This window comes from Nerophis lumbriciformis, linkage group LG34, assembly GCF_033978685.3.
Source record: "Nerophis lumbriciformis linkage group LG34, RoL_Nlum_v2.1, whole genome shotgun sequence".
NCBI classification, from domain to species: domain Eukaryota; kingdom Metazoa; phylum Chordata; class Actinopteri; order Syngnathiformes; family Syngnathidae; genus Nerophis; species Nerophis lumbriciformis.
This window is the reverse complement of record NC_084581.2, coordinates 19,886,615-19,911,457: the sequence shown is the minus strand read 5'-3', so window position 1 is coordinate 19,911,457 and position 24,843 is coordinate 19,886,615. Positions and strand designations below refer to the sequence as shown.

Here is a 24,843-nt window from a genome sequence, read left to right as displayed (position 1 = left end):
CAAACGTCTGCTCCGCTCCGTCCTCTTCTGCTGCAAACGTCTAGTTGAGCTGCAGTGGAGGTGTGGGGGGATTCTCACATAAAGATCACCATGAGTCATCCTAGTGTCCTTCTGTGTGTTTAAAGGCACACACACGCACACACACACACAAGCTGAATCAATGTTTCCACAGACATGTAATTTTTTTTAACGTGACGTCTGCTTCCTGTCCAGGAGTGGCCTATCAGTGGGGGCAACTGGGGTCAAGGCACACAAAGCTACCCGGAGATCATCATCACTGGGTAATTGATATTATTACCATTACATTATCATACTCTTTTCTCATGACAAATTGACTGTAAATCTCGTTCTATTCCGACCTTATCACCCTCTCTTCTTTTTTTTTTATTTCCTTTTTGTCTCCTCTCCTCATATGGTACTCTTGTCCAGCTATGTCTCGCTCTTTTAAGAGAGCCACCGCTTGCAGAATGTTTGCCTCCCGCTGCACTCAGCCAAATTGGCAAGAAAACAGTTGAGAGATAGAGAGAGGGATGGTAGCGAGATAGAGAGAGAGACAGAGAAAGGAAAAGGAGAGGAAGAATACAATTGTCTTGACAATATGATGTAGTACTACAGCACACAAAAAAGCTTGTAAATGAGTTTTTTATTATTTTTATTTCAATGTTCTCTTTCAGGACTGTTTATGTAGATGTTTATGTACTGTATATTCATATGTGTGTGTGTGCAGTGTTGCATGCACTTGTCCCCAAAATGAGTAATTTGCTTATTTTATTTATTGAATTTGTCATGTTATTCTAGGCATGCTGATGGAACAGTGAAGTTTTGGGATGCCTCTGCAAGTGAGTTTATTCATTGATGAAACACTTTTTCTTTTTTTTCTTTTCTTTTATTAAAATACAACATAACAATGGTAAATATATGACAAATACAGTGGTACTGTACCTCAGTTTTTTGGTAGCAGTCTAGTGTGACAAAAGCTGTATCAATTTTTCCTGTTTGATGTAATACTAATAAAAATGATGATATTAATAGTAAAAATAACAATAATAATAATAATCACATGATATTTTTCACATAATAAACAGAGTGATGGTTACAATCACATAAAAATAACCATCATCACATTATAATAACAGTAATAATAATCACATAATAATCATCATCATCAAATAAAAAAATTATGATAATATTACTCATCATCATAATAATCACAGATTGCTTAATAGTCATATTACAAAATTGTTTTATTCTTACAATCTCTGATGAAATCAGCACAATACTGAAGCGACATCTTCTTAAGTGGGGTTGGAGATATTCATGGGTGGTATTGGGAATGGCACAGACCACTAGGGATCGCCAAACCAAGCTCATTTCTGCCTTTTATCACAATACACACTGGTCCAAGGCTGGCCCACCACAGGTTGATCAGGCCTGGGTATGTGTTGTCTGGTAGCTCTATTTTGCAGCCCAGGCAGTGCCTCTCCCTTTCAGCCACAGCCAGTGGCTGATCCTTTCAGCGACAACGGCAAGTTATTTGATTGCCTTCTGTTGGGCCTGGCCTCTGACTCCCACCTCCTTTCGGAGCCTGGTGGTGGAGCTACATACAAAGCCTCTTCAGCCCGGTTCAGCCTCGCTCCTCTGCTTTGGCCGCTAAATTGCTTGTATTCTCACAAAATACCAGCAAAAAATCAAACTATGCAATGGACTAGATCCCTATACTTGATCAAAAAAATATTTGTCTAGTGATATGAAGGATTATCCGTCGTCCGCGTTCCCAGACGTATCGACCGATTGTGCGTCAGACTCCAATTGTACATGACAAAACAGATAAAAACTTGAAAAAGCTCAGAGGTCTACAACTTCTGTGTGGGGCTGGGTCAAGGAAATTGGTATAAAGACTGTATCAATGTGTTGTGCCTGCTGGGATAGATGTCTACATTGTGTATGTGCTGAAAGCTTAATTTATGATTGCTGCCTTTGGTAATGGCTTAACTCTTAGGTTTTGCTCACATTTGCTTTCTTTTATTTAGACTTGCCGAGTTGCTTTTCGAAATCCAAGTAGCGAAAATATGTTTTAGGGAATACATATAATATCAAAACAATACTCAAATAGGAAATACTAAATGTTAAAGGTGTATCAAACAAACCTTTAACAAAGTGATCAAACTTGTGCTTTCTTCAACTTGGACTGGAGTGCGTGCTGCTTTTTTCATCGTCGTTTCGTAAACTATTTCAGTCTTCTGCCCTTCTTAATTACCTCTCGAGGAAATATGAAGAAACCTTTATCCTTTTCGCGATTTGAACGGTTCGCACAGCCAAAAACAACACAAGCATTGGGCATTTTTCTTCAAGAAAGGCTAAATGGTGCCTTGTACCTATTGAAAAGAGACACTGGCTTGACCACCACGCATATTTAATGAGCGGGACGTGAGCCGGGCTTAACATCCTTTAAAACCAAGAAATTGGCGTAGCGTAGCTTCTTACTTTGGTATGGCTCATCAATGGCATCCTCCCAAGGGACCATCAGCTCAACGATAATGACACGCTGGCAGGCATTGGACCGGAGGACCAAGTTTGGGCGCATGTTGGTCACTGTGATTTCGGGTAGGAATGTGAGCCTCTGACTTGAGTCCACTCGCATTTCCCAATCCTTTGCATGAGTCTGCAGTTGTTCCTTTGTTACTTTGATTTTTCCTTCTCGAATGAAGGATAATGTTAACTGGGACAGTGTCCTGAGTACATAGAGGCAAGTTCTCTACCCTCTTCTGCGACCATGGTTGTGGTGCCATGTGTAACTTCTTTGAGTTACACTGACTTTGCAGTCCACCAGGATATGCTTGAGGTTTGGATGGGATGCACAGTGGAGACAGGCCGGATCCTCCCCAAACCAGAAAGGTAGGTTTGTTAGAGAGGGAAGGACATCATAAGTGGCTCTGATTATGAAGCTAAGCCTGTTGGACTTCATGTTCCATAGTTCGGCCCATTCAATTTTCCTCTTCTCCATGTCATCCTATTTCATTTATCGACCTTGCTGGCCTTGGGAGGCTGCTTTTGCACATATGGGTGCCTCCTCTTGATGGCGCAGGCCCTCCACCACAAGTTGTCGATGTTCTGATGGGGCAGACTTTTTCCATATGGGTGTTGTTGTTCCCAGTCCTCTTTGCCATGCTGTACATGCCCTACAATGTCCCGGTGTCTGTGGGCGACCTTTTCTTCTGCTATTGCTGCAGTTGGCTTCCATTTTCTTCATGTTGCTAGGATGAGGGATGCACCTCGAATGAATAGATCCTGAGATTCTGCGAGGGTCATTTCCAGCTTGGCTTTGGTCCATTTGTACTCTTCCACAAAGCTCGAGATTGGCAGAGAGAGGGCCCTGTTCCCATACAATTCTATGCTACTTGTTTGGAGTTCTTCAGGTTTGCACTGTACCGACGGTCAAAGCTTTTGCCGGGTTTCTCCAGGATTGTTGGTATTGTCTCGCTGTTGATGTAAAACCTCTTATCCTCAGCAAATGTCAGTTGTTGTTGCAGGATTTCCTAGGTTTAATGTTCATTTGTGCGCACGAGATGTTTCCTTGGAGTTTTTTCGAACAGGCGTTTGGTACATGCGTTTGTTGTTGTTGTGGTTGTCTTGTTGTCAATGTACGCCCTGATTGGGAGGAGCCATAGCCTGCTCTTCAAGCGTTCCCCTCCAAACTCCCACCGGAATGCTCGAATGATAAGCTTCAATGCCATGGTGAACGCAAGTGGAGAAATGGTGCAACCTGCCATAATGCCCACTTTTAGATGCTGTCAGGCAGTTGTACGAACCTGTTACGCAGAACTGGAGGTCCAGGAAGTAGGCTTTGACCAGCCGTGTGACGCTCTCGGGACTTGAAAAAACTTGAACTTTTTGGACTTGAGTTGGTTCTGATGGTTCCTTCTGTGTTCTGTGGTTACTGCTTTTGACTCCAAGTTTCCAATCTTCTACGGTTTTCTTTTAACATCTCACACTTTTCTCTGGCCACACGATCTAAAGGCTTTCGTCCCTCCGTCATTCTGTCTGCTGCCAAGTGTGACTGGTTGGGCACTGGATTGTTGTACGCTGATGGAACTGTGCTTGATTGAGCTGTGTCCCGGGTTCTGATATCCTGTGGACTGTGGGGAGTATCCTGCCACCGGGTTTATCTCGACTGATTTGCTCTACCTCTGAGAAAGTAACGGTCAATGCAAGACCCCTCACTAAGCTCTGTCAGGCACTTTTTCCCACCTTGATGGATCTCAAGACCCTTTCTTTTGATGTTACCTTACTCATTATCTTTATAATAATCGCATATAATAATGGTATTATTATCACATAATGATAATAATCATCTATCAATATTAACAACAATAATACTAATAGTAAAAATCACAATAATAATCATCATCACACGAATATTAACCATAATAATAATCATCATCACATTAATATTAATAATCACAATGACAACAAAATAATAATCCTAACATTAATAATAATAATGATCCTCATCAATACATGAATAATAATAATCACATAATGATGACAATCGTTATCATAATAATTATACATATTAATGTAATAATCCATGTCCCAGACACCCAAACATTTCAACACAAAACACATTTGATTAAGACCCCGAGAGGGACAAGTGGTAGAAAATGGATGGATGGATAATTATAATTTAATTAATAGAATTATAGTTAAAACAATGTGAAATGCATGTATATGTTTAAATGAAATGCAGACAAAACGTGTGATATGTTTTGCAATGTTTGGCCGTATGATAACTAAAGCAGTATAAGAATACTGGGGCAATATTTTGGGCGAAAACCGAGGTACCACTTTGTTCTGACTGTAGTTATTAGAATACAAAATACAGCCCTTTCTCTTTACATTGTACTTTTTTGCATTTTTGCTGTTTGGGTTAAATTTATATATATATGTTTTTGACTATATATATATTATCATTTGTACATAAAATTGTACACCAAAAGTACACCATAACATACCATTTTATCCTTATTAACATTAAAGAAAAAAGAAAGAAACAGATCAACTTAAAACAAACATTACCTTCATTAACGTTGTTTTTAGTCTGTAACAGAAAGTATTTAAAGTGCATCAATTTGCCTATAATAAAAACAAATCCTTATTGAAATTATAAAGCAGTTGTTATATATACACTGTAATCTTTTGTAAATGGTAATTGTTATACAAAAATATATACAAAAATATATACAAATATTATATATATATATATATATATATATATATATATATTATTATTATATTATATTGTCATATATTTTCTCTTGTAAATGGTAAATTTTTGGTCTACTTTTTATTGTTTTCACCCTCTTTATGTGCCCTTGTGAGTGTTTAATCATTCTTTTCCATCCTTTGTAACTGAGCTACTGTGTGTAACAATTTCCCCTGTGGATCATTAAAGTTTGTCAAAAGTATAAAATGTTTTGACCAACTTGAACCATTTGATACTGAAATTGAGGCATGATACTTATAAAGCACTGTGCTCCCTCGCACGGAGGCCCGCCCCACTATTTGAGAAGGTACTGGTATATAGAATGCTTTTATCTTGTTTTGTGTTTATTGTAATACTCCTTTTAGACACAGGAGGCTGTAGTGAGCTATTACATCCCGCCCCACCCACCACCATGTTGTAACCTTTTGCTCATTCATCCAACTATTCATTCTTGAAATTCCAATCGAAAACCTAGAGTAATCATTACAAATGGTTGTTTAAGAGTAGCTTTTTCAATTACCGTATTTTCCGGACTATAAGGCGCACTTAAAATCTTTCTTTCTTTCTCAAAACTCAACAGTGCGCCTTATAACCCGGTGTGCCTAATGTACGGAATAATTATGGTTTTGCTTACCGACATTTTATTTGGTACATGGTGTAATGATACGTTTGATCAGTAGATGGCAGTCACACATCAAAGATTAGACTGCAATATGACCCAAGTAAACAACACCAACATTGTATATGTTCCATTGAAAATATAGAACATTACACACGGCGCTCAAACATCCATTAAAATGTTTTAGTACGACTTTGGTAAGCTATGAAGCCGCACCGCTTGATGGATTGTACTGTGCTTCAACATACGAGTATTATGGTGTATTATTATATGTGGTAAGACATATTATCTGGCATTTTTTTTGGCAATACTATGCAAATGCAACTTTTCTTACCTTCTGGTACCTGCTGATCTGTATTTGGGATCTGCATCCTGAAAAATTGCGCGCGTCCGCCTTTGTAGTCCGTGTCGATAAGTCGATAAGCTTCTTCTTTTTCTCTATTTTCTTGTTATAGGACATTCATCCTCCGCTGCTGCCATTCCTAATATTAAGTAGTGTAAAGTTCTTACTTATATCTTTCAGTAAACTCACCATGAAAGCGCTAAAACATACCGGTGTATTGAGTTTACTTTGTTCACCCAAGGAACTTTAGTTATTAGAGTTCCGGTTGGACGGTTTTTCACGGGACACATTTCCGGCGGATGAGGGGATGCTGCTCTGTTACTGATTTAAGTAAAGTCTGAATATCATTAAAACAGTTAGCTCCATCTTTTGACACTTCTTCCACTCCTGTCCTTGCACGCTACACCGCTACAACAAAGATGACGGGGAGACGACGCTGCCGAAGATGAGCCACGTAAATAAGACCGCCCACAAAACGGTGCATCCTAAAGCGACTGTCAGAAAGCGGCTTGAAGATGATCTGTAAAACATAATCTATGCAACATTTTGACCAAAGAACCACCATTACATGTTATGTAGACCAGTGGTCCCCAACCACCGGGCCGCGGCCCGGTTCCGGTCCGTGGCCCGGTTCCGGTCCGTGGCCCGGTTCCGGTCCGTGGATCGATTGGTACCCGGCCGCACAAGAAATACAAAAAAATATATATATATATATTTTTATTTTTATTTTTTATTAAATCAACATAAAAAACACAAGATACACTTACAATTAGTGCACCAACCCAAAAAATCTCCCTCCCCCATTTACACTCATTCACACTCATTCGCACAAAAGGGTTGTTTCTTTCTGTTATTAATATTTCTGGTTCCTACATTATATATCAATATAGATCAATACAGTCTGCAGGGATACAGTCCGTAAGCACACATGATTGTATTTTTTTATCACAAAAAAAAAAAAAATGTAGACCACAGGGAAGTGTTTTACATTTAGAAAAAAATAATAATAATATGACTCCTTTAATGCGCCCTATAATCCGGTGCGCTTTATATATGAAAAAAGCTAGAAAATAAACCATTCATCGGCAGTGCGCCTTATAATCCAGTGCGCCCTACGGTCCGGAAAATACAGTAAACTCCACTGCTTCTTGGCTACCAAAAGGTCTCTTGATACAATCTAAAAAATGGCAGGGACAAGATGCAAAGTTAGCCTTTTTGTGGTTCAGTTTAGCATCACAACAACCACTTTTAAATCTAGAAAGCCTTTTGTTTTTCTTTAGAAGAACGCCGTTTGCTCTCCTGCTCCTTGCGCTGAAAGTGATCTGGTTTGTTTGTTGTTTGCACCAGTAATGCTCCAGGTGCTCTACAAGCTGAAAACAGCCAAGGTGTTTGACAGGAACCGCTCCAAAGAGGACAAGGGCAGCACGGAGGTGTCTGATGAAGACCCCTTCGCCATTCAGCTCATGACCTGGTGCCCCGAGAGTCGCATGCTGTGTGTGGCTGGCGTGTCTGCAAACATCATCATCTACCGTTTCAGCAAACTGGAAGTAACCACAGAGGTGGTGCAGGTGGGTGTCTCTTCTTTTTCTGCATGCTCCCGAGGAGCAGTGTCCTCTGCAGTGGACGTTTGTTATTTTCACGTAATGACATGTCACCAGCAAATGTCCACTGCAGAAGACGCTGCTGAGATAAGATAACGGCTGTCGATGACAGTATGGTTGCCATGCCAACAGACAGCAGCGAGGAGGGAAAGCTAGATAATCATCATAATCTGCCTTGATGGCGACTTACGGGGGCGTTGTGACTCACTGTTTAGTGACATAAAGCGACGTGCTGTTTAATCTTGCGCGCCCTTGTGCTCTTTTTTTTTTTCCTGCCCCACGTGTCTCTAAGTATTCCTACTAATGGCGCCATTTGTTTGTGCCAACACTGCCATGCCTCGTGCGTTTGTTGCTCTTGTCAAACTCGACGGCGCTCGCTTGTCAATCAAGCGTCGTGGGCGCTGCTGTGATGTGTTACTTGATGAATTCTGATGACTGTCGCTGGTAGCAGCCTGGAGCGTCTCTTTGTGCTTTTGTTTTTCACAACAACCTAACTCAACGTGTTCAAAGGCTGACTATGTTACAGCTTACTGTAGTTTTCCGGTGCCCGGTACCTGGGTACAGAACGCTATCAATTTTCGGTACTTTTTGTGCGTTCATATGTAATAAATGTTAATTTGTTAAGTTATTAATTTGTATTATAATAAAAAATTGATAGCTGATAATGATATCTTTGCAGTCCAATTGCTATAATTTGTTTTCTTACACTCTCATTTGCAGGTATTATATATTAGATTTTGTGATGCATTGCAGTTATAGTTTCAATACATTAGATGGCAGTAGTGTTTAGACTACGGTGTGTTGCCGAGTCAGGGAGTAATCTTTGCCATTGCGCTGAGTCTAGTCTTTTGTTGTGTGACTGTGTCCTAAAAAGTGTTTATACTGTAAGTATAAACACTTATACTGTATAAGTATATACAGTATTATATACTGTATATATAATATGTGAATATTACATATGTTATATTTCATATTGCTACTGTGATACATTTTTAGTCTACTTAAACCTGCATTATCCTTTCCATCCTTACCCTTTCCATCCTTTGTAACTGAGCTACTGTGTGGAATAATTTCCCTTGTGGATCAATAAAGTTTGTCTAAGTCTAAGTCTATTGTACTTATTACACACCAGCGGTTTGATTGTAACGTGCATATTAGTTGTAGTTTTCCTTACCAAATTAGGAGGTGTTGAAATTGTCACGTAAAATCGCTAATGCTAATCAATAGCATGTCTATGACAAATCCAGTGTAAATTAGCATCGAGCTAGCACATTTTTCAATGTGGAGCCTTTCTTTACGTTCAAATGTTGTGTATCAGGCATACTTTCTTTGTTGGCATGGAAAATTGCAACGTAAACTCGAGTTTGGCTGAGTCCGCTCTGAGTGCTGTATGATTGCTTGTTTCCTCACCAAGTGTTTGAAAACGGGCCGAGTCTGCAACCGGACGTGACGTCACTTGCAATTAAGGTATCTAAATATGGCACTGTTTGATTTTACATGAATCGATACCTGATAGTACTGATGGGTTTCGGCTGGTGTCTATAAAAGTACCAAATTCGGTATCCATCCCTACTGACAACTAGTGTCCACTGAAGTCAACATTTGTGTTTTTTTTCCAGAAGCATCTTTCAAGCATGGAGAAATGCACAATCTTTACACCAAACATGCTAATAAAGTTTTTGTTGTGATCGTCTTATTTAGCTACTAGAAGTGCGGATGCAGTATGAGCTGAACGACATGGAGTCTCCAGAGTGCGGAAGCGGGGAGCAAACGTCGGCCGGCGCCTCCCCGCAGACAAGCGGTCCACCCTCTCACCCTTCCACCAGTAGCAACAACTCTGACGGAAGCAACATGCCGTGCCTCAAGTGAGCTACGAGAGGACCTACACACTAGCACGTTTCTCCTGTCGGAAGCATCCTGGCCATCCACCTCACGGTCACACGGCTCGTCATCCTCATCGTTTTCTATTGGTTCCTTGCAGGGTGCGCAGTACTCAGCTGAAGCAGTCTCCGGGTTACCAGGTAGACTTGGTGGTGCAGTTAGTGTGGGTGAGCGGAGAGCCTCCTCATCAGATCACAAGCCTGGCACTCAATTCCTCCTACGGCCTGTAAGTCAACGCTCCACTCCCATAATTACAGTCGGTATAGAACTTAAATGGCCATATCCCGCTTGCAAAGTGAGACGCATGATTTGTGAAGAGTTGAGGGGGCTGCACTAGCTCCTTTAGCCGCGAGACAGCAACAGATAACGTGAATATTGTCCAGTGAGTTTAGTGGCAATTACAACTTTGACTACAACTTTAGTCGCTAAGGAGACTGATGCTTTCCAGAAATCAGACATGTCTTAGCAAAATATGTAGGTCATATATATATATATATATATGTATATATATATATATATATATATATATATATATATATATATACAAACCCCGTTTCCATATGAGTTGGGAAATTGTGTTAGATGTAAATATAAACGGAATACAATGATTTGCAAATCATTGTCAACCCATGTTCAATTGAATACGTCCATGGCAGCATATGTTGTTCCAAAACCTGTATGTACCTTTCAGCATTAATGGTGCCTTCACAGATGTGTAAGTTACCCATGCCTTGGGCACTAATGCACCCCCATACCATCACAGATGCTGGCTTTTGAACTTTGCGTCGATAACAGTCTGGATGGTTCGCTTCCCCTTTGGTCCGGATGACACGATGTCGAATATTTCCAAAAACAATTTGAAATGTGGACTAGTCAGACCACAGAACACTTTTCCACTTTGCATGAGTCCATCTTAGATGATCTCGGGCCCAGAGAAGCCGGCGGCGTTTCTGGATGTTGTTGATAAATGGCTTTCGCTTTGCATAGTAGAGTTTTAACTTGCACTTACAGATGTAGCGACCAACTGTATTTAGTGACAGTGGTTTTCTGAAGTGTTCCTGAGCCCATGTGGTGATATCCTTTAGAGATTGATGTCGGTTTTTGATACAAATACTGAGGGATCGAAGGTCACGGTCATTCAATGTTAGTTTCCGGCCATGCCGCTTACGTGGAGTGATTTCTCCAGATTCTCTGAACCTTTTGATGATATTATGGACCGTTGATATTGAAATCCCTAAATTTCTTGCAATTGCACTTTGAGAAACGTTGTTCTTAAACTGTTTGACTATTTGCTCACGCAGTTGTGGACAAAGGGGTGTACCTCGCTCCATCCTTTCTTGTGAAAGACTGAGCATTTTTTGGGAAGCTGTTTTTATACCCAATCATGGCACCCACCTGTTCCCAATTAGCTTACACACCTGTGGGACGTTCCAAATAAGTGTTTGATGAGCATTCCTCAACTTTATCAGTATTTATTGTCTCCTTTCCCAACTATTTTGTCACGTGTTGCTGGCATCAAATTCTAAAGTTAATGATTATTTGCAAAAAAAAAAAATGTTTATCAGTTTGAACATCAAATATGTTGTCTTTGTAGCATATTCAACTGAATAAGGGTTGAAAATGATTTGCAAATCATTGTATTCCGTTTATATTTACATCTAACACAATTTCCCAACTCATAAGGAAACAGGGTTTGTATATATATTTCTGGGATATATTTAAGTATGTCCACATGGCATACATGCTTGTGTTATAATTACAGCTCTAAAATATGCTATCTTAAAATGTCTTTATCGAAAAAAAGAAATTTTTTAGATATAGAACAGTGGTTCTCAAACGTTTTTCATCAAGTACCACCTCAGAAAACACTTGGCTCTCCAAGTACCACCATAATGACTAACATTAAAAATACAGTAGCAAAGTAGGCCGAAGCATTCATAAAAAAACAAGTAGAGGTTTTATTTACCAAGTATATTTAGTAGTCTTGGCCAGTGTAACATTGCACACAGTTTGAACAGTAACACTGTGTTTGATTATTGAATTAAGTAATTATTTGGTATACCACTAGATGGAGCCTGCGAAACACTAGTGCAGGGGTCGGCAACCTTTACCACCAAAAGAGCTATTTTGACCCGTTTCACAAATCAAAGAAAACAATGGGAGCCACAAAACTCTTTCGAAATTTAAAATGAAATAACACTGCATATAAAGTTTTTTTTTGCTTTGTGCGATATAAACAAACTATTATGGGTTACATTTATGAAATCAATGAACGACTGCAGAGAAAATGAAATAAAATTTCTGCATGCAACAAAACGTTTTTAACTCCCATGAATTGATTAACGTGGACCCCGACTTAAACAAGTTGAAAAACTTATTCGGGTGTTACCTTTTAGTGGTCAATTGTACGGAATATGTACTGTACTGTGCAATCTACTAATAAAAGTTTAAATCAATCAATCAATCAAAAACTCAGAAAAAGACGTCGGGTTGAAAGTTAAGTAAAATTATTAATGTCTATTTAAGTCAGCGTTTCTCAAAGTGTGGGGCGCGCCCCACTGGTGGGGAATAGAGACATGACAGGTGGGGCGCGAGGAACGGGAGGAAATTTCACTTTAAATTTTTTTTTTAAATTATTATATTCTTAGATTATTTTTTTTACTATGCTTTCATTTTCTATACACACTGTAAATCACTTTGTGATTCTGTCTGTGAAATCCGCTATATAAATAAATGGAAATTACCGGTACTTATTTTTACTGTAGGCTTTATATTTCTCGGTACGAGCGAAAGTTTGACAGACATAGCAACAGTAACTAATGGGGGCGGGGCTAAACGGAACAAACTTTCGCGCGAATGGGTAGCAGGCTAATGTGTGGATCACAATTACACAAATATATACATTTGTGACTCGCACCTCAAAGGTCGTAGAGCCAGAGCCAGCGCCTGCAGAGAAACAAAAATCTGACGGGCACACACTGTGTCATTCACCGGGAAGCCCTAGCGTCAAGGCAGCTCAGCCCCGAACTCAATGAGGTTTTAACAGATGTTGTGAGCGCGGTAAATTTGATCAAAACACAACCACTGAAAGCGCGACTGTTCTCTGCACTGTGTGAGGAAATGGGAGCTGATCATACAGCCGTGCTGTTTCACAGTGAAGCAAGGTGGCTCTCCTGGGGGAAAGTGCTGTCACTTGCACTGTCTTGCCAAATGCATAGCTCCTCCTTTTTTTTTTGCAAAGATTGCAAAGTGGCACTTTTATTGTATTTATTATTGAACTTGATGCAAGTTATTTGATTTATTATTGAACTTGATGCAAGTTATAACACTTTTTTAGATTTATTATTGAACTTGATGCAAGTTATAACACTTTTGTTTTATTTATTATTGAACTTGATGCAAGTTATAACACTTTTTTTGATTTATTATTGAACTTGATGCAAGTTATTTGATTTATTATTGAACTTGATGCAAGTTATAACACTTTTATTTGATTTATTATTGAACTTGATGCAAGTTATAACACTTTTTTTTATTATTGAACTTGATGCAAGTTATAACACTTTTGTTTTATTTATTATTGAACTTGATGCAAGTTATAACACTTTTTTTGATTTATTATTGAACTTGATGCAAGTTATTTGATTTATTATTGAACTTCATGCAAGTTATAACACTTTTTTTGATTTATTATTGAACGTGATGCAAGTTATAACACTTTTTGATTTATTATTGAACTTGATGCAAGTTATAACACTTTTTTTGATTTATTATTGAACTTGATGCAAGTTATAACACTTTTATTTGATTTATTATTGAACTTGATGCAAGTTATAACACTTTTTTGATTTATTATTGAACGTGATGCAAGTTATAACACTTTTTTTTATTTATTATTGAACTTGATGCAAGTTATAACAGTTTTTTTGATTTATTATTGAACGTGATGCAAGTTATAACACTTTTTTTGATTTATTATTGAACTTGATGCAAGTTATAACACTTTTGTTTTATTTATTATTGAACTTGATGGAAGTTATTTTATTTATTATTGAACTTGATGCAAGTTATACCACAGCTGCACAGTTATTTTATTTATTATTGAACTTAATGTTATTTTATGTTATTGAGTTTGAATGTATACAACTTGATGTTCAATAAATGAACATGAAAATGTTAAAGCTTGGCATTAGCGCTCTGTTGGGGCGATGGGGGCAGGTGGGGCTTGAAAACTCCCCCTTGTCCAAAGTGGGGGATGACAAAAAAAGTTTGAGAACCACTGATTTAAGTCCTCCTTGTAGGAATGAAAAAACTAAACGCCAAACTTAAATTATCCACTGGCAGAGAACCAAAATTGCCGTCCTCTCTCTCTGTGCCGTCATCCTTTTACTGGCGCCGTGCAGTCAGCTGCCAACCTGAATAATAAAATGTGAATATTGTAGCCTGGAAGAGTTTGGGCTGCAAGGGATTCTGGGTATTTGTTCTGTTGTGTTTATGTTGTGTTACGGTGCGGATGTTTGCCCGAAATGTGTTTGTCATTCTTGTTTGGTGTGGGTTCACAGTGTGGCACATATTTGTAACAGTGTTAAAGTTGTTTATATCGCCACCCTCAGTGTGACCTGTATGAGTATTGATCAAGTATGCCTTGCAGTCACTTACGTGTGTATGCAGAAGCCGCATACAACATTTGACTGGGCCGGCACGCAGTTAGTACATTGAAAAAGCGGACGCGACGACAGGTCGTAGAGGACGCTGAAGGCAGAGCCATCACGGCACGCCCTCAATATTGCTGTCCGGGTGAAAATCGGACAATGGTTGCCCCGGGAGATTTTCGGGAGAGGCACTGAAATTCGTGAGTCTCCCGGAAAAATCGGGAGGGTTGGCAAGTATGCAGCTGAGCCGAATCAGACTGATCAAAGAGCCGCATGCGGCTCCGGAGCCGCGGGTTGCCGACCCCTGCACTAGTGGTACACGTACCACCGTTTGAGAATCGCTGTAATGGAACATGATGAATATGTATTTAAAATAGATAGCAAAAAGTGACTGAATTATTTCAAAGTACATTATAAAATGCAGTTTATTATGCAGTCTATTTATTGTTTCTAAACTTGCTACTCAAGTGACCCCAGCGCCAGTATTTTTTGGTAAAAAAAAAATACACTAAATGCAATCACTACGTGGCTGAAGAAGATCATAACATCCATCCATCCATCCATTTTCTACCGCTTGTCCCGTTTGGGGTCGCGAGGGGTGCTGGAGCCTATCTCAGCTGCTTCGGGCGGAAGGCGGGGTACACCCTGGACAAGTCGCCACCTCATCACAACACACATAATAAAAAATACACTTCTTGGGAAAATTTTAAAATAGATAAATACTAGTAGACGTGTTTTGGAGTTTTTGAAGTGTGTATTTGATTACTTTATATTCATTTGCTGCCTTTATTTTTAGCATTAAAGTAAAACATACCATTATGCTTGTGCTTCCATTCTCCTTGTCATGTTAGCTAGCTGGTGTTAACCATGTTAGCATGCTATAGCTTCCTCAGTAACAAGTTAGCACATGTGTCACTATTGCTGGATACAAAGTGTAGTTAGTTCATGTCAAGACAGCTTTAACTTGACCTCGTATAGCAATGGTTGGTACTCCCGTAGAAATACTATCATGTTCGCTGTGTTGCCTTTCTCTTGCTGCCATGTCTGCAAACACGTTGTGCGACCTTCTTTCTCCACCGTGGCCATCTGTATTTTCATGGCGAGTAAAGTATTCCCAAACAGTCGATTGTTTCATTTTTAAATGGGGGTAAAGTTCATGGACTAGCCTCCTTCATCTGTTATACAGCCTGGATAGCTGTGCGCAGTGGAAGGTCCTAAAATATTGCACCTGCAGTTGCACTACACCTGAGGGATTTGCAACTTTCACTTTCGCTTATACTGAAGAACATTGAAGAACAATTTTACTGGTTTTGTAACCGTCACTTTGTAATAAATACAGTACAGTCCAAAAGTTTGGACACACCTTCTCATTCAATGCGTTTTCTTTATTTTCATGACTATTTACATTGTAGCTTGTCACTAAAGGCATCAAAACTATGAATGAACACATGTGGAGTTATGTACTAAACAAAAAAAGGTGAGATAACCGAAAAAAAAATGTATACGGTATTCTAGTTTCTTCAAAATAGCCACCATACTCTGATTACTGCTTTGCACATTTTTGGCATTCTCTTGATGAGCTTCAAGCATAAATGATATGTACATATTACATATATGTTATATTTTATATTGCTACTATGGTACATTTTTAGTCTACTTAATACCTGCATTACCCTTTCCATCCTTTGAAACTGAGCTACTGTGTGGAACAATTTCCCTTGTGGATCAATACAGTTTGTCTAAGTCTAAGTGTCTAAGCACACCTGTGAAGTGAAAACCATTTCAGGTGACTACCTCTTGAAGCTCATCGAGAGAAGGCCAAGAGTGTGTGAAAAAGTAATCAGAGCAAAGAGTGGCTATTTTGAAGATACTAGAATATAAAACATGTTTTCAGTTATTTCACCTTTTTTTGTTAAGTACATAACTCCACATGTGTTCATTCATAGTTTTGATGCCTTCAGTGACAATCTACAACATAAATAGTCATGAAAATAAAGAAAACGCATTGAATGAGAAGGTGTGCCCAAACCTTTGGCCTGTACTGTACCTTAAAATCAGTAACTGGCCTATGCTTATTCAGAAAAGCGTGGGATTCCTGCTTACGTCATCACAACATCTGGTTTTGGCAGTCTTGTTTCGGTGTTAAGTCTTTTGGTCAATTTTAGGCCATATTTGGTCGAACATTTTCGGTGGCCGAAATTTTGGTGCACCACTATTTATTAACCAAATGCTTGAGACAGATACACAGGAATCTGATTTGGCAAGCGCTAAAAACTATGACCAGACAAGAAAGATATTGCAACTAGATGAAGCAATTCCTGAAGGAATTGCGTGTGAATGCTCCAATGCTGAAATTGAACTGAAATGCTAACTGAATGTAGTATGAAGGTAGGAATAGTTTGAACGTTGGAATGGTGTGAATCTGTTGAAAAATGTGGGAATTGTGGAAGTTTAAAAAATGGACAATTCATTTTGAATGGGAAAAAAAAAAGGAATTATGGAAAATCCGGGAATTTTTTTTACAATTGTTGAAGTAGAACACACAATTCCCAAACAGGCTGAATCTCAATATTGGAACATTTAAATCAGATGAAAAATTTGGGAATTGTGGAACTTTGAAGAATGTCCCATTGATTTCAATCGGAATTTCCAAACAATTTGGGAATTTCGGGAAAATCGGCAATTTTTTTGAAAATGGTGAAAAAAAACTAGAATGTTTTGAATGAGTTGAAATGGTTGGTGTTGACATTTTTTCAAATCGGTCGAGAAATGTTGAAGTAGTAACATGTTGAAATGAGTAATGGTATTACAGAATTCCTGGAATTTTGGGAAAATCTGGAATTTTTCCAGTTCAAAAACAAACTTTGTTTTTTGTCCTGATTACCGTAAGAGGAATGTTTTGACGGTGGAACGGTTGAAGTGGGTTGAAAAATGTTGGAGGAGTAGTCGCCAGAAAAAAGGGTGGAAATAGGGCTTTGGAAAACCAGGAATTCTGCAAAATCCTGGAATTTTTTTTAATTTGGGAAAAAGGTAGTTTGAATTTCCAGAATGGTGGAATATGTTGAAGGTGGAATGGTTTGAATCGGTTGAAAAATGTGGAAATGGTGGAAGTTTGAAAAATGGACAATTAATTTTGAATGGGAAAAATGTCCTGGAAAACCTGGAATTCTGGGAAATCTGAGAATTTTTGGAATTTGTCAAGGGAAAGCCCGCGATTCCCGAATAGGCTGAACAGTTTGAAGTTGGAACGGTTTGAATCGGGTGACACATGTGGAAGGTAGAGCCCGCCAAAATCTGTAGAAAAAGAAGAAGAAGTTGAAGTAGTTTAATAAATAGATGAATTTTGGTGTAGAAAACCATGTGTGTGAATGCTTTGGAGTATTTACACAATGACTGACAGCACGTAGTATGTAGCTGATCAAACAGCTGATAGTTGTAGTTTCATACAGCTGGAGAGATGTGTGGGTCTCCACCAGCAATATGAATCGGTTGTATGTAAAAGAAAAAAAAAGTAAAAACAAGAAATAGCTTTGCATTAATTTTGTAATCCGTATTTGAGTGTGATTTAATACTGACTCATCAGTACCTCATCACAATGTCACGATCGCATCAATTATCGAAAAGTGTGCACAGCCTAACAGCTTTGTCCAATGTCCGCAACTTTCTTGCACATTTTGGCCAATCTGTGTAATTTTGGGGGATTATTGTGTCTCTCTGTGCGCTTAAATGCGCACGTCAACTGTTTTATCAAAACGTTTGTTTCTTGTGGAGACGTAGCAGAAACAGCAACATGTAACAAGATAACAATCAACTCTTTATTATTAATGTCATCCTCCCGCGTAGTTCTGACCTCCTGTCTACTAAGCCTTCTGAGCATATAAACATTTAGCAAGACACAAGCGTCCTCACTTTCTAGTTTAAATGTATTGAAATATTTATTGCTTGTATTCCGACACGTGACTTCTTCCCGGAAATGAAAACCGGTGGTGGTCAACCAAGCTAAGATGGCTGTTGTACAACAAGCAAGGTGTGAACTATCTGAGTACAAAATAAGCTTAAATCTTCCTGCACAAATGAGATACAAGCAAAAACAATCTAACTATGGTTATGGCCACGTCCGTTCGAAGGGACGGCGTGGCGCAGTGGAAGAATGGCCGTGCGCGACCCGAGGGTCCCTGGTTTAATCCCCACCTAGTACCAACCTCGTCATGTCCGTTGTGTCCTGAGCAAGACACTTCACCCTTGCTCCTGATGGGTGCTGGTTAGCGCCTTGCATGGCAGCTCCCTCCATCAGTGTGTGAATGTGTGTGTGAATGGGTAAATGTGGAAGTAGTGTCAAAGCGCTTTGAGTACCTTGAAGGTAGAAAAAGCGCTATACAAGTACAACCCATTTACCATTTACCATTTATGCCTTATCAAAAAAAGATTTGTCAAGTGATATCAAATCGCGTTCCTAGACATATGGAACTATCTGGTGCTCCAGACATCGTTCTACACGAGAAAACAGATGAAAACTAGGAAACTTCTTTGTGTGTGACTGCGTCAAGGAAATTGGTATCAAGACTCTCCCGGATAAATATGCATAATTTCATGATTTAACGTTGTGTCTACTGATGTTTGTTGCTGTTGCACACGCCGTTTACGAGTAGCGTGTTTTTCCCCGCCTTTATCAAAATGTAACTACAGATGTCAACATTGTGTATGCGCTGCCAAATTTATATGCCTATTTCAAAAGGCCACGGCCCCCTGACACTCCTTCTCAACTGTCTATGCGACGTCAAGGCTTGGTTAGCCCAGAATTTTTTAATAATGAATGAGGGAAAAACGGAAATTTTAGTGTTTGGTCCGGCCCTCACTGACTTGGGACCATTGCAAAATTATGTGCGTCCCAAAGTCACCAGCCTTGGCGTCACTATAGACAGCGATTTTAAACTTGACAAACAAGTCAATGGCGTTTTAAAATCGTGTTTTTATCATCTTCGTCTTTTAGCAAAGGTAAAACCGTTTTTATCTTTTAACCTTTTTGAACAAGTCGTGCATGCTTTTATTTCAAGTCGCCTGGACTACTGCAATGCACTTTATGCTGGCATTAGCCAAAAAGCTCTCTCCCGGTTGCAGTTAGTCCAGAATGCGGCAGCACGACTTTTAACAGGGGCCAGGAGACGCCAGCATATAACCCCAATCCTTGAGAGTTTGCACTGGCTCCCTGTTCATTTTAGAATTGATTTTAAAACCTTGCTGTTTGTTTTTAAAGCTTTACATGGACTGGCACCTCAGTATATCTCGGACCTCATCCAAACTTACAATCCTGCGCGCGCTCTGAGGTCCGAGAGCCAGCTCCAGCTCGTGGTGCCCAAGACGAGACTTAAAACCAGGGGAGACAGGGCCTTCTCTGTGGTCGGCCCTAAGCTCTGGAACACTCTGCCCCTCCATGTTCGAACTGCTCCCACAGTGGAGTGTTTTAAGTCTCGTCTTAAGACCCACTTTTATTCTCTGGCTTTTAACACTACGTGAGTTGTGTGGTCCTCTGTTGTCCTCTGTGTTTTTAAAATTTTGCTTTTGCTTTCTATTTACTGTTTTAATTGGTTTTACCCTTTGAAATTGTTTTTAATCACATTTATTTTATATTGTTTTTAATTGTGTTTAATATTGTTGTGCAGCACTTTGGAAACATTTTGTTGTTTAAATGTGCTATATAAATAAAGTGGATTGGATTGGATTGAAAGATTCATTGATGATTTTTGCCTTTGGTAAAAGCTTAACTCCTTTAGGTTTTGCTCACATTTGCTTTCTTTTATTTAGACTCGCCGAGTTGGTGCTTTTCGAAACACTCGAAGCGAACATGTGTTTAAGAAATACAAATAATATCAAGATAATACCTAAATGGGGAATAATAAACATTGTAGATGTATCAAACAAACCTTTAACGGAGTGATCACTGCAAACTCATGCACTCTTCCACTCTGCTCCCTTGGACTGGAGTGTGAAATACTTTTCTTTTGGTAAAATCTTGCACTCTTCCTCCCTTTCTAATTATGTCTTGAAGGAACCCTGAAGAAACGTTGATCCTTTTCGCGATTTGAGGGATTTGTACAGGCGAAAACAACACAAGCGTATGACATATGTTCTTGGAGAAAGGCTAAATGGCGCCTAGTACCCATTGAGAACAGAGCTAGCTTGACCACCATGCGTATTCAATGGACATCAGTAACATCCCAGCAATTCAAGCTTTATTTATCCAGTTTATTTATCCAGACTGTGGAACAACTATCTATTAGATCTTCCCAGTCCATGAGCCAATTTAAATCTAGGTAAAAATATATTTTTACTCCCTGGCGTTCAAATAGGATATCTTGGTTGTTTTTATTTCTTGTTTTATCCTTTTTTATTTATTTATTACATTTTAGTATTTTAGGTGATATATTCTGCACTTCTTTTAAGGTATATTTTACTATTGTATTTTATTCATCCTTCCGTGTTACCATGCAATAGTGACACTATGTGCCCCTGTTTTTTGTTGCAAATTGTTTCTTAGGTTGTCTGTACAGCACTTCGGCCAACTGGGATTGTTTTTAAATGTGCTATATAAATACCTAAACTGAACTTAACTATCCAGGGTAAGACAATTAAGAACACATTTTCATTTACAATGCTGACCTTGCAAAGAGGCAGCAGCATTTACGTTAGCAATTTTGACGTGTGATGATAATTTTTAATAGTCTCTTATAGGGTTGTATGGTATATCGGTAATAGTATAATACCGCGATACTAATGAATCATATTCGGTACTATACCGCCTCTAAAAAGTGGATTAATAATTTATTTTCTACCACTTGCTCTTAATAATTTTGACAAAATATTAGATTGATAAATGACACAATATGTTACTGCATACGTCAGCAGACTGAATTAGGAGCCTTTGATTGCTTACTTACTACTAAAAGACAAGTTGTCTTGTATGTTCACTATTTTATTTAAAAACAAACTTGGGTAATAAGAAACATATGTTTAATGTACCGTAATATTTTTTGTTAAAATAAAGCCAATAATGCAATTTTTTGTGGTGCCTTATATTTAGAAAAGTACCGAAAAGTATCGAAATACATTTTGGTACCCGTACCAAAATATTGGTATTGGGACAACACTAGTCTCTTATTTACCAACATACATTGTAATTATTGCTTTTTTAGTTATGATTAATTAAAACAGAACAGACATTTAACAATGAGCTCAAGTGTCTACTTTTAAGTCTGTGTAGTATAAAACGAGTAAAACATAAAAAATAGTATTTGTTTTATTTTTTGTTAAAATTCTCATGTTTTTAAGGTTTCGGTTACAAGGAATACTTAAAACTTTAATAAAAATCACAACATTTCAAAATAAAAAATAAAAAAGCCTTTAACAACACAACTTTTGCCGCAACCTTCTGAAAAGCTGCTGCGAATTCAGACATTTTAAGCCGCAACATAAAAAAAAAAAACAACAGGAAAATCCTGGAGGGACTGACTTGTTTATATGCACCACATTTGTTTGTAAGATAAAAAAATAAGTAGAAAAAAAGGAAATGTATGTATACATTACCTGGGCACAACTATGGGCACATCTGGCCAGTACACTTACAGGAAGTGACAGATTAGTAGTATTTCCTGTCACGTTAAACCTAGAAAAAGATATAGTGAATTTTGAAATGACTGACCGTACAGCCAGTGCTGTCACAAAGATGCATGAAAGTACTGTAGAAACACCAAACTATCCTGTCCTTTATTTCCTGCACAGGGTGGTGTTTGGTAACAGCAACGGTCTGGCCGTGGTGGACTACATCCAGAAGACCATAGTGCTAAACATGGCCACGGTGGAGCTGTACGGCTCCAACGACCCGTACCAGAGACAACCACGCTCTCCGAGGAAGTCGAGACAGCCCTCCGGAGGTAATCTGAAGCCATGGAATAAATGAATGTTAGGAAAATACACCTAACTTAATGCAATAACTGCACACATAATACAAACCCCGTTTCCATATGAGTTGGGAAATTGTGTTAGATGTAAAAATAAACGGAATACAATGATTTGCGAATCATTTTCAACCCATATTCAGTTGAATATGCTACAAAGACAACATATTTGATGTTCAAACTGATAAACATTTTTTTGTTGTTGCAAATAATCAATAACTTTAGAAATTGATGCCAGCAACACATGACAAAGAAGTTGGGAAAGGTGGCAAGACATACTGATAAAGTTGAGGAATGCTTATCCAACACTTATTTGGAACATCCCACAGGTGTGCAGGCTAATTGGGAACAGGTGGCTGCCATGATTGGGTATAAAAACAGCTTCCCAAAAAGAAAGGATGGGGCGAGGTACACCCCTTTGTCCACAACTGCGTGAGCAAAGAGTCAAACAGTTTAAGAACAATGTTTCTCAAAGTGCAATAGCAAGAAATTTAGGGATTTCAACATCTACGGTCCATAATATCATCAAAAGAATCAGAGAATCTGGAGAAATCACTCCACGTAAGCGGCATGGCCGGAAACCAACATTGAATGACCGTGACCTTCGATCCCTCAGACGGCACTGTATCAAAAACCGACATCAATCTCTAAAGGATATCACCACATGGGCTCAGGAACACTTCAGAAAACCACTGTCACTAAATACAGTTGGTCGCTACATCTGTAAGTGCAAGTTAAAGCTCTACTATGCAAAGCGAAAGCCATTTATCCACAACATCCAGAAATGCCGCCGGCTTCTTTGGGCCCCAGATCATCTAAGATGGACTCATGCAAAGTGGAAAAGTGTTCTGTGGTCTGACGAGTCCACATTTTAAATTGTTTTTGGAAATATTCGACATCGTGTCATCTGGACCAAAGGGGAAGCGAACTATCCAGACTGTTATCGACGCAAAGTTGAAAAGCCAGTATCTGTGATGGTATGGGGGTGCATTAGTGCCCAAGTCATGGGTAACTTACACATCTGTGAAGGCACCATTAATGCTGAAAGGTACATACAGGTTTTGGAACAACATATACTGCCATCTAAGCGCCGTCTTTTTCATGGACGCCCCTGCTTATTTCAGCAAGACAATGCCAAGCCACATTCAGCACGTGTTACAACAGCGTGGCTTTGTAAAAAAAGAGTGCGGGTACTTTCCTGGCCCGCCCGCAGTCCAGACCTGTCTCACATCAAAAATGTGTGGCGCATTATGAAGCGTAAAATACGACAGCGGAGACCCCGGACTGTTGAACGACTGAAGCTCTACATAAAACAAGAATGGGAAAGAATTCCACTTTCAAAGCTTCAACAATTAGTTTCCTCAGTTCCCAATTGTTTATTGAGTGTTGTTAAAAGAAAAGGTGATGTAACACAGTGGTGAACATGGCCTTTCCCAACTACTTTGGCACGTGTTGCAGCAATGAAATTCTAAGTTAATGATTATTTGCCAAAAAAAAATAAAGTTTATGAGTTTGAACATCAAATATCTTGATTTTGTAGTGCATTCAATTGAATATGGGTTGAAAAGGGTTTGCAAATCATTGTATTCCGTTTATATTTACATCTAACACAATTTCCCAACTCATATGGAAACGGAGTTTGTACAGTACATTTGGGACTGACTTGCTGTGCTTGAAATACAACGTAAACTGGGAATGGCAAATTTGAATGTTACCTCAAAATTATCAACATTTTATTTTTAAATTATTTTGAAAAATATCAAAAATTCAATTATTTAGTTGTAAATATGTATTTTTTCTTTTTATTTATATTTTTATATATATATATATATATATATATATATACAGTGTATATATATATATATATACACACACTGTATATAATATATATTGTATGTATATATGTATGTGTGTGTATATATGTATATATGTATGTATGTATGTATATATATATATAATGGATAGGTATATGTATCATTAGTATCAACAATATGAATACACACACAAAAAGCCTTTTATTGCATTACAATACAATCAAGTGTTTTTTATCTTATTATAATTATAATTGTTTGCAGTTACATAAAACTCATGTAAGACACATTTGGCTTGAACATACTCCTATGACCAATAGCAACACTGTTATATTGCTAATAGTGATTATATTATAATAAAAGACAAGTGTATTAGCTTGATTTCTTTTTCTCAATACGCTAAAAGAAATAGATAACACATGTATTAAAATAAATGGTTTTGTTTTATAATGTATTATTATTATCATTATTGTTATGTACAAGTAGTATAATCACATTAACAAATCATGGATTATAAATGTATGTTACTTTAACTTCACAACAGTACAATCATTCAAATATAACACACTGTAGGTAACAAAGGTAACTCAAATTGGTAACAAAATAGATTTTACCATTTTAAATATTTATCTGAATCAAAAATTGAAGTGTTTCACTGTTGTCAGCTTTTTTTACCATCTTAAGTCTTGAAACGGATGCTATTATTGGGTGAAATGTAGTC

At 38.3% G+C, this 24,843-nt stretch overlaps 1 protein-coding gene across 7 annotated transcripts in view; it reads left to right on the top strand.

Annotated features, from left to right (window-relative positions):
• stxbp5a (syntaxin binding protein 5a (tomosyn)) overlaps positions 1-24,843 on the top strand; it is a 260,924-nt gene that overhangs the window by 204,417 nt on the left and 31,664 nt on the right. For all 7 annotated transcript variants that reach the window (XM_061929527.2, XM_061929526.2, XM_061929525.2 and 4 more), the window contains 6 exons: positions 214-281; positions 799-839; positions 7,573-7,793; positions 9,528-9,691; positions 9,808-9,933; positions 22,136-22,287. In XM_061929527.2, coding sequence (XP_061785511.2) covers positions 214-281; positions 799-839; positions 7,573-7,793; positions 9,528-9,691; positions 9,808-9,933; positions 22,136-22,287 — 772 coding nt within the window. The remainder of the gene's footprint in view (positions 1-213; positions 282-798; positions 840-7,572; positions 7,794-9,527; positions 9,692-9,807; positions 9,934-22,135; positions 22,288-24,843) is intronic.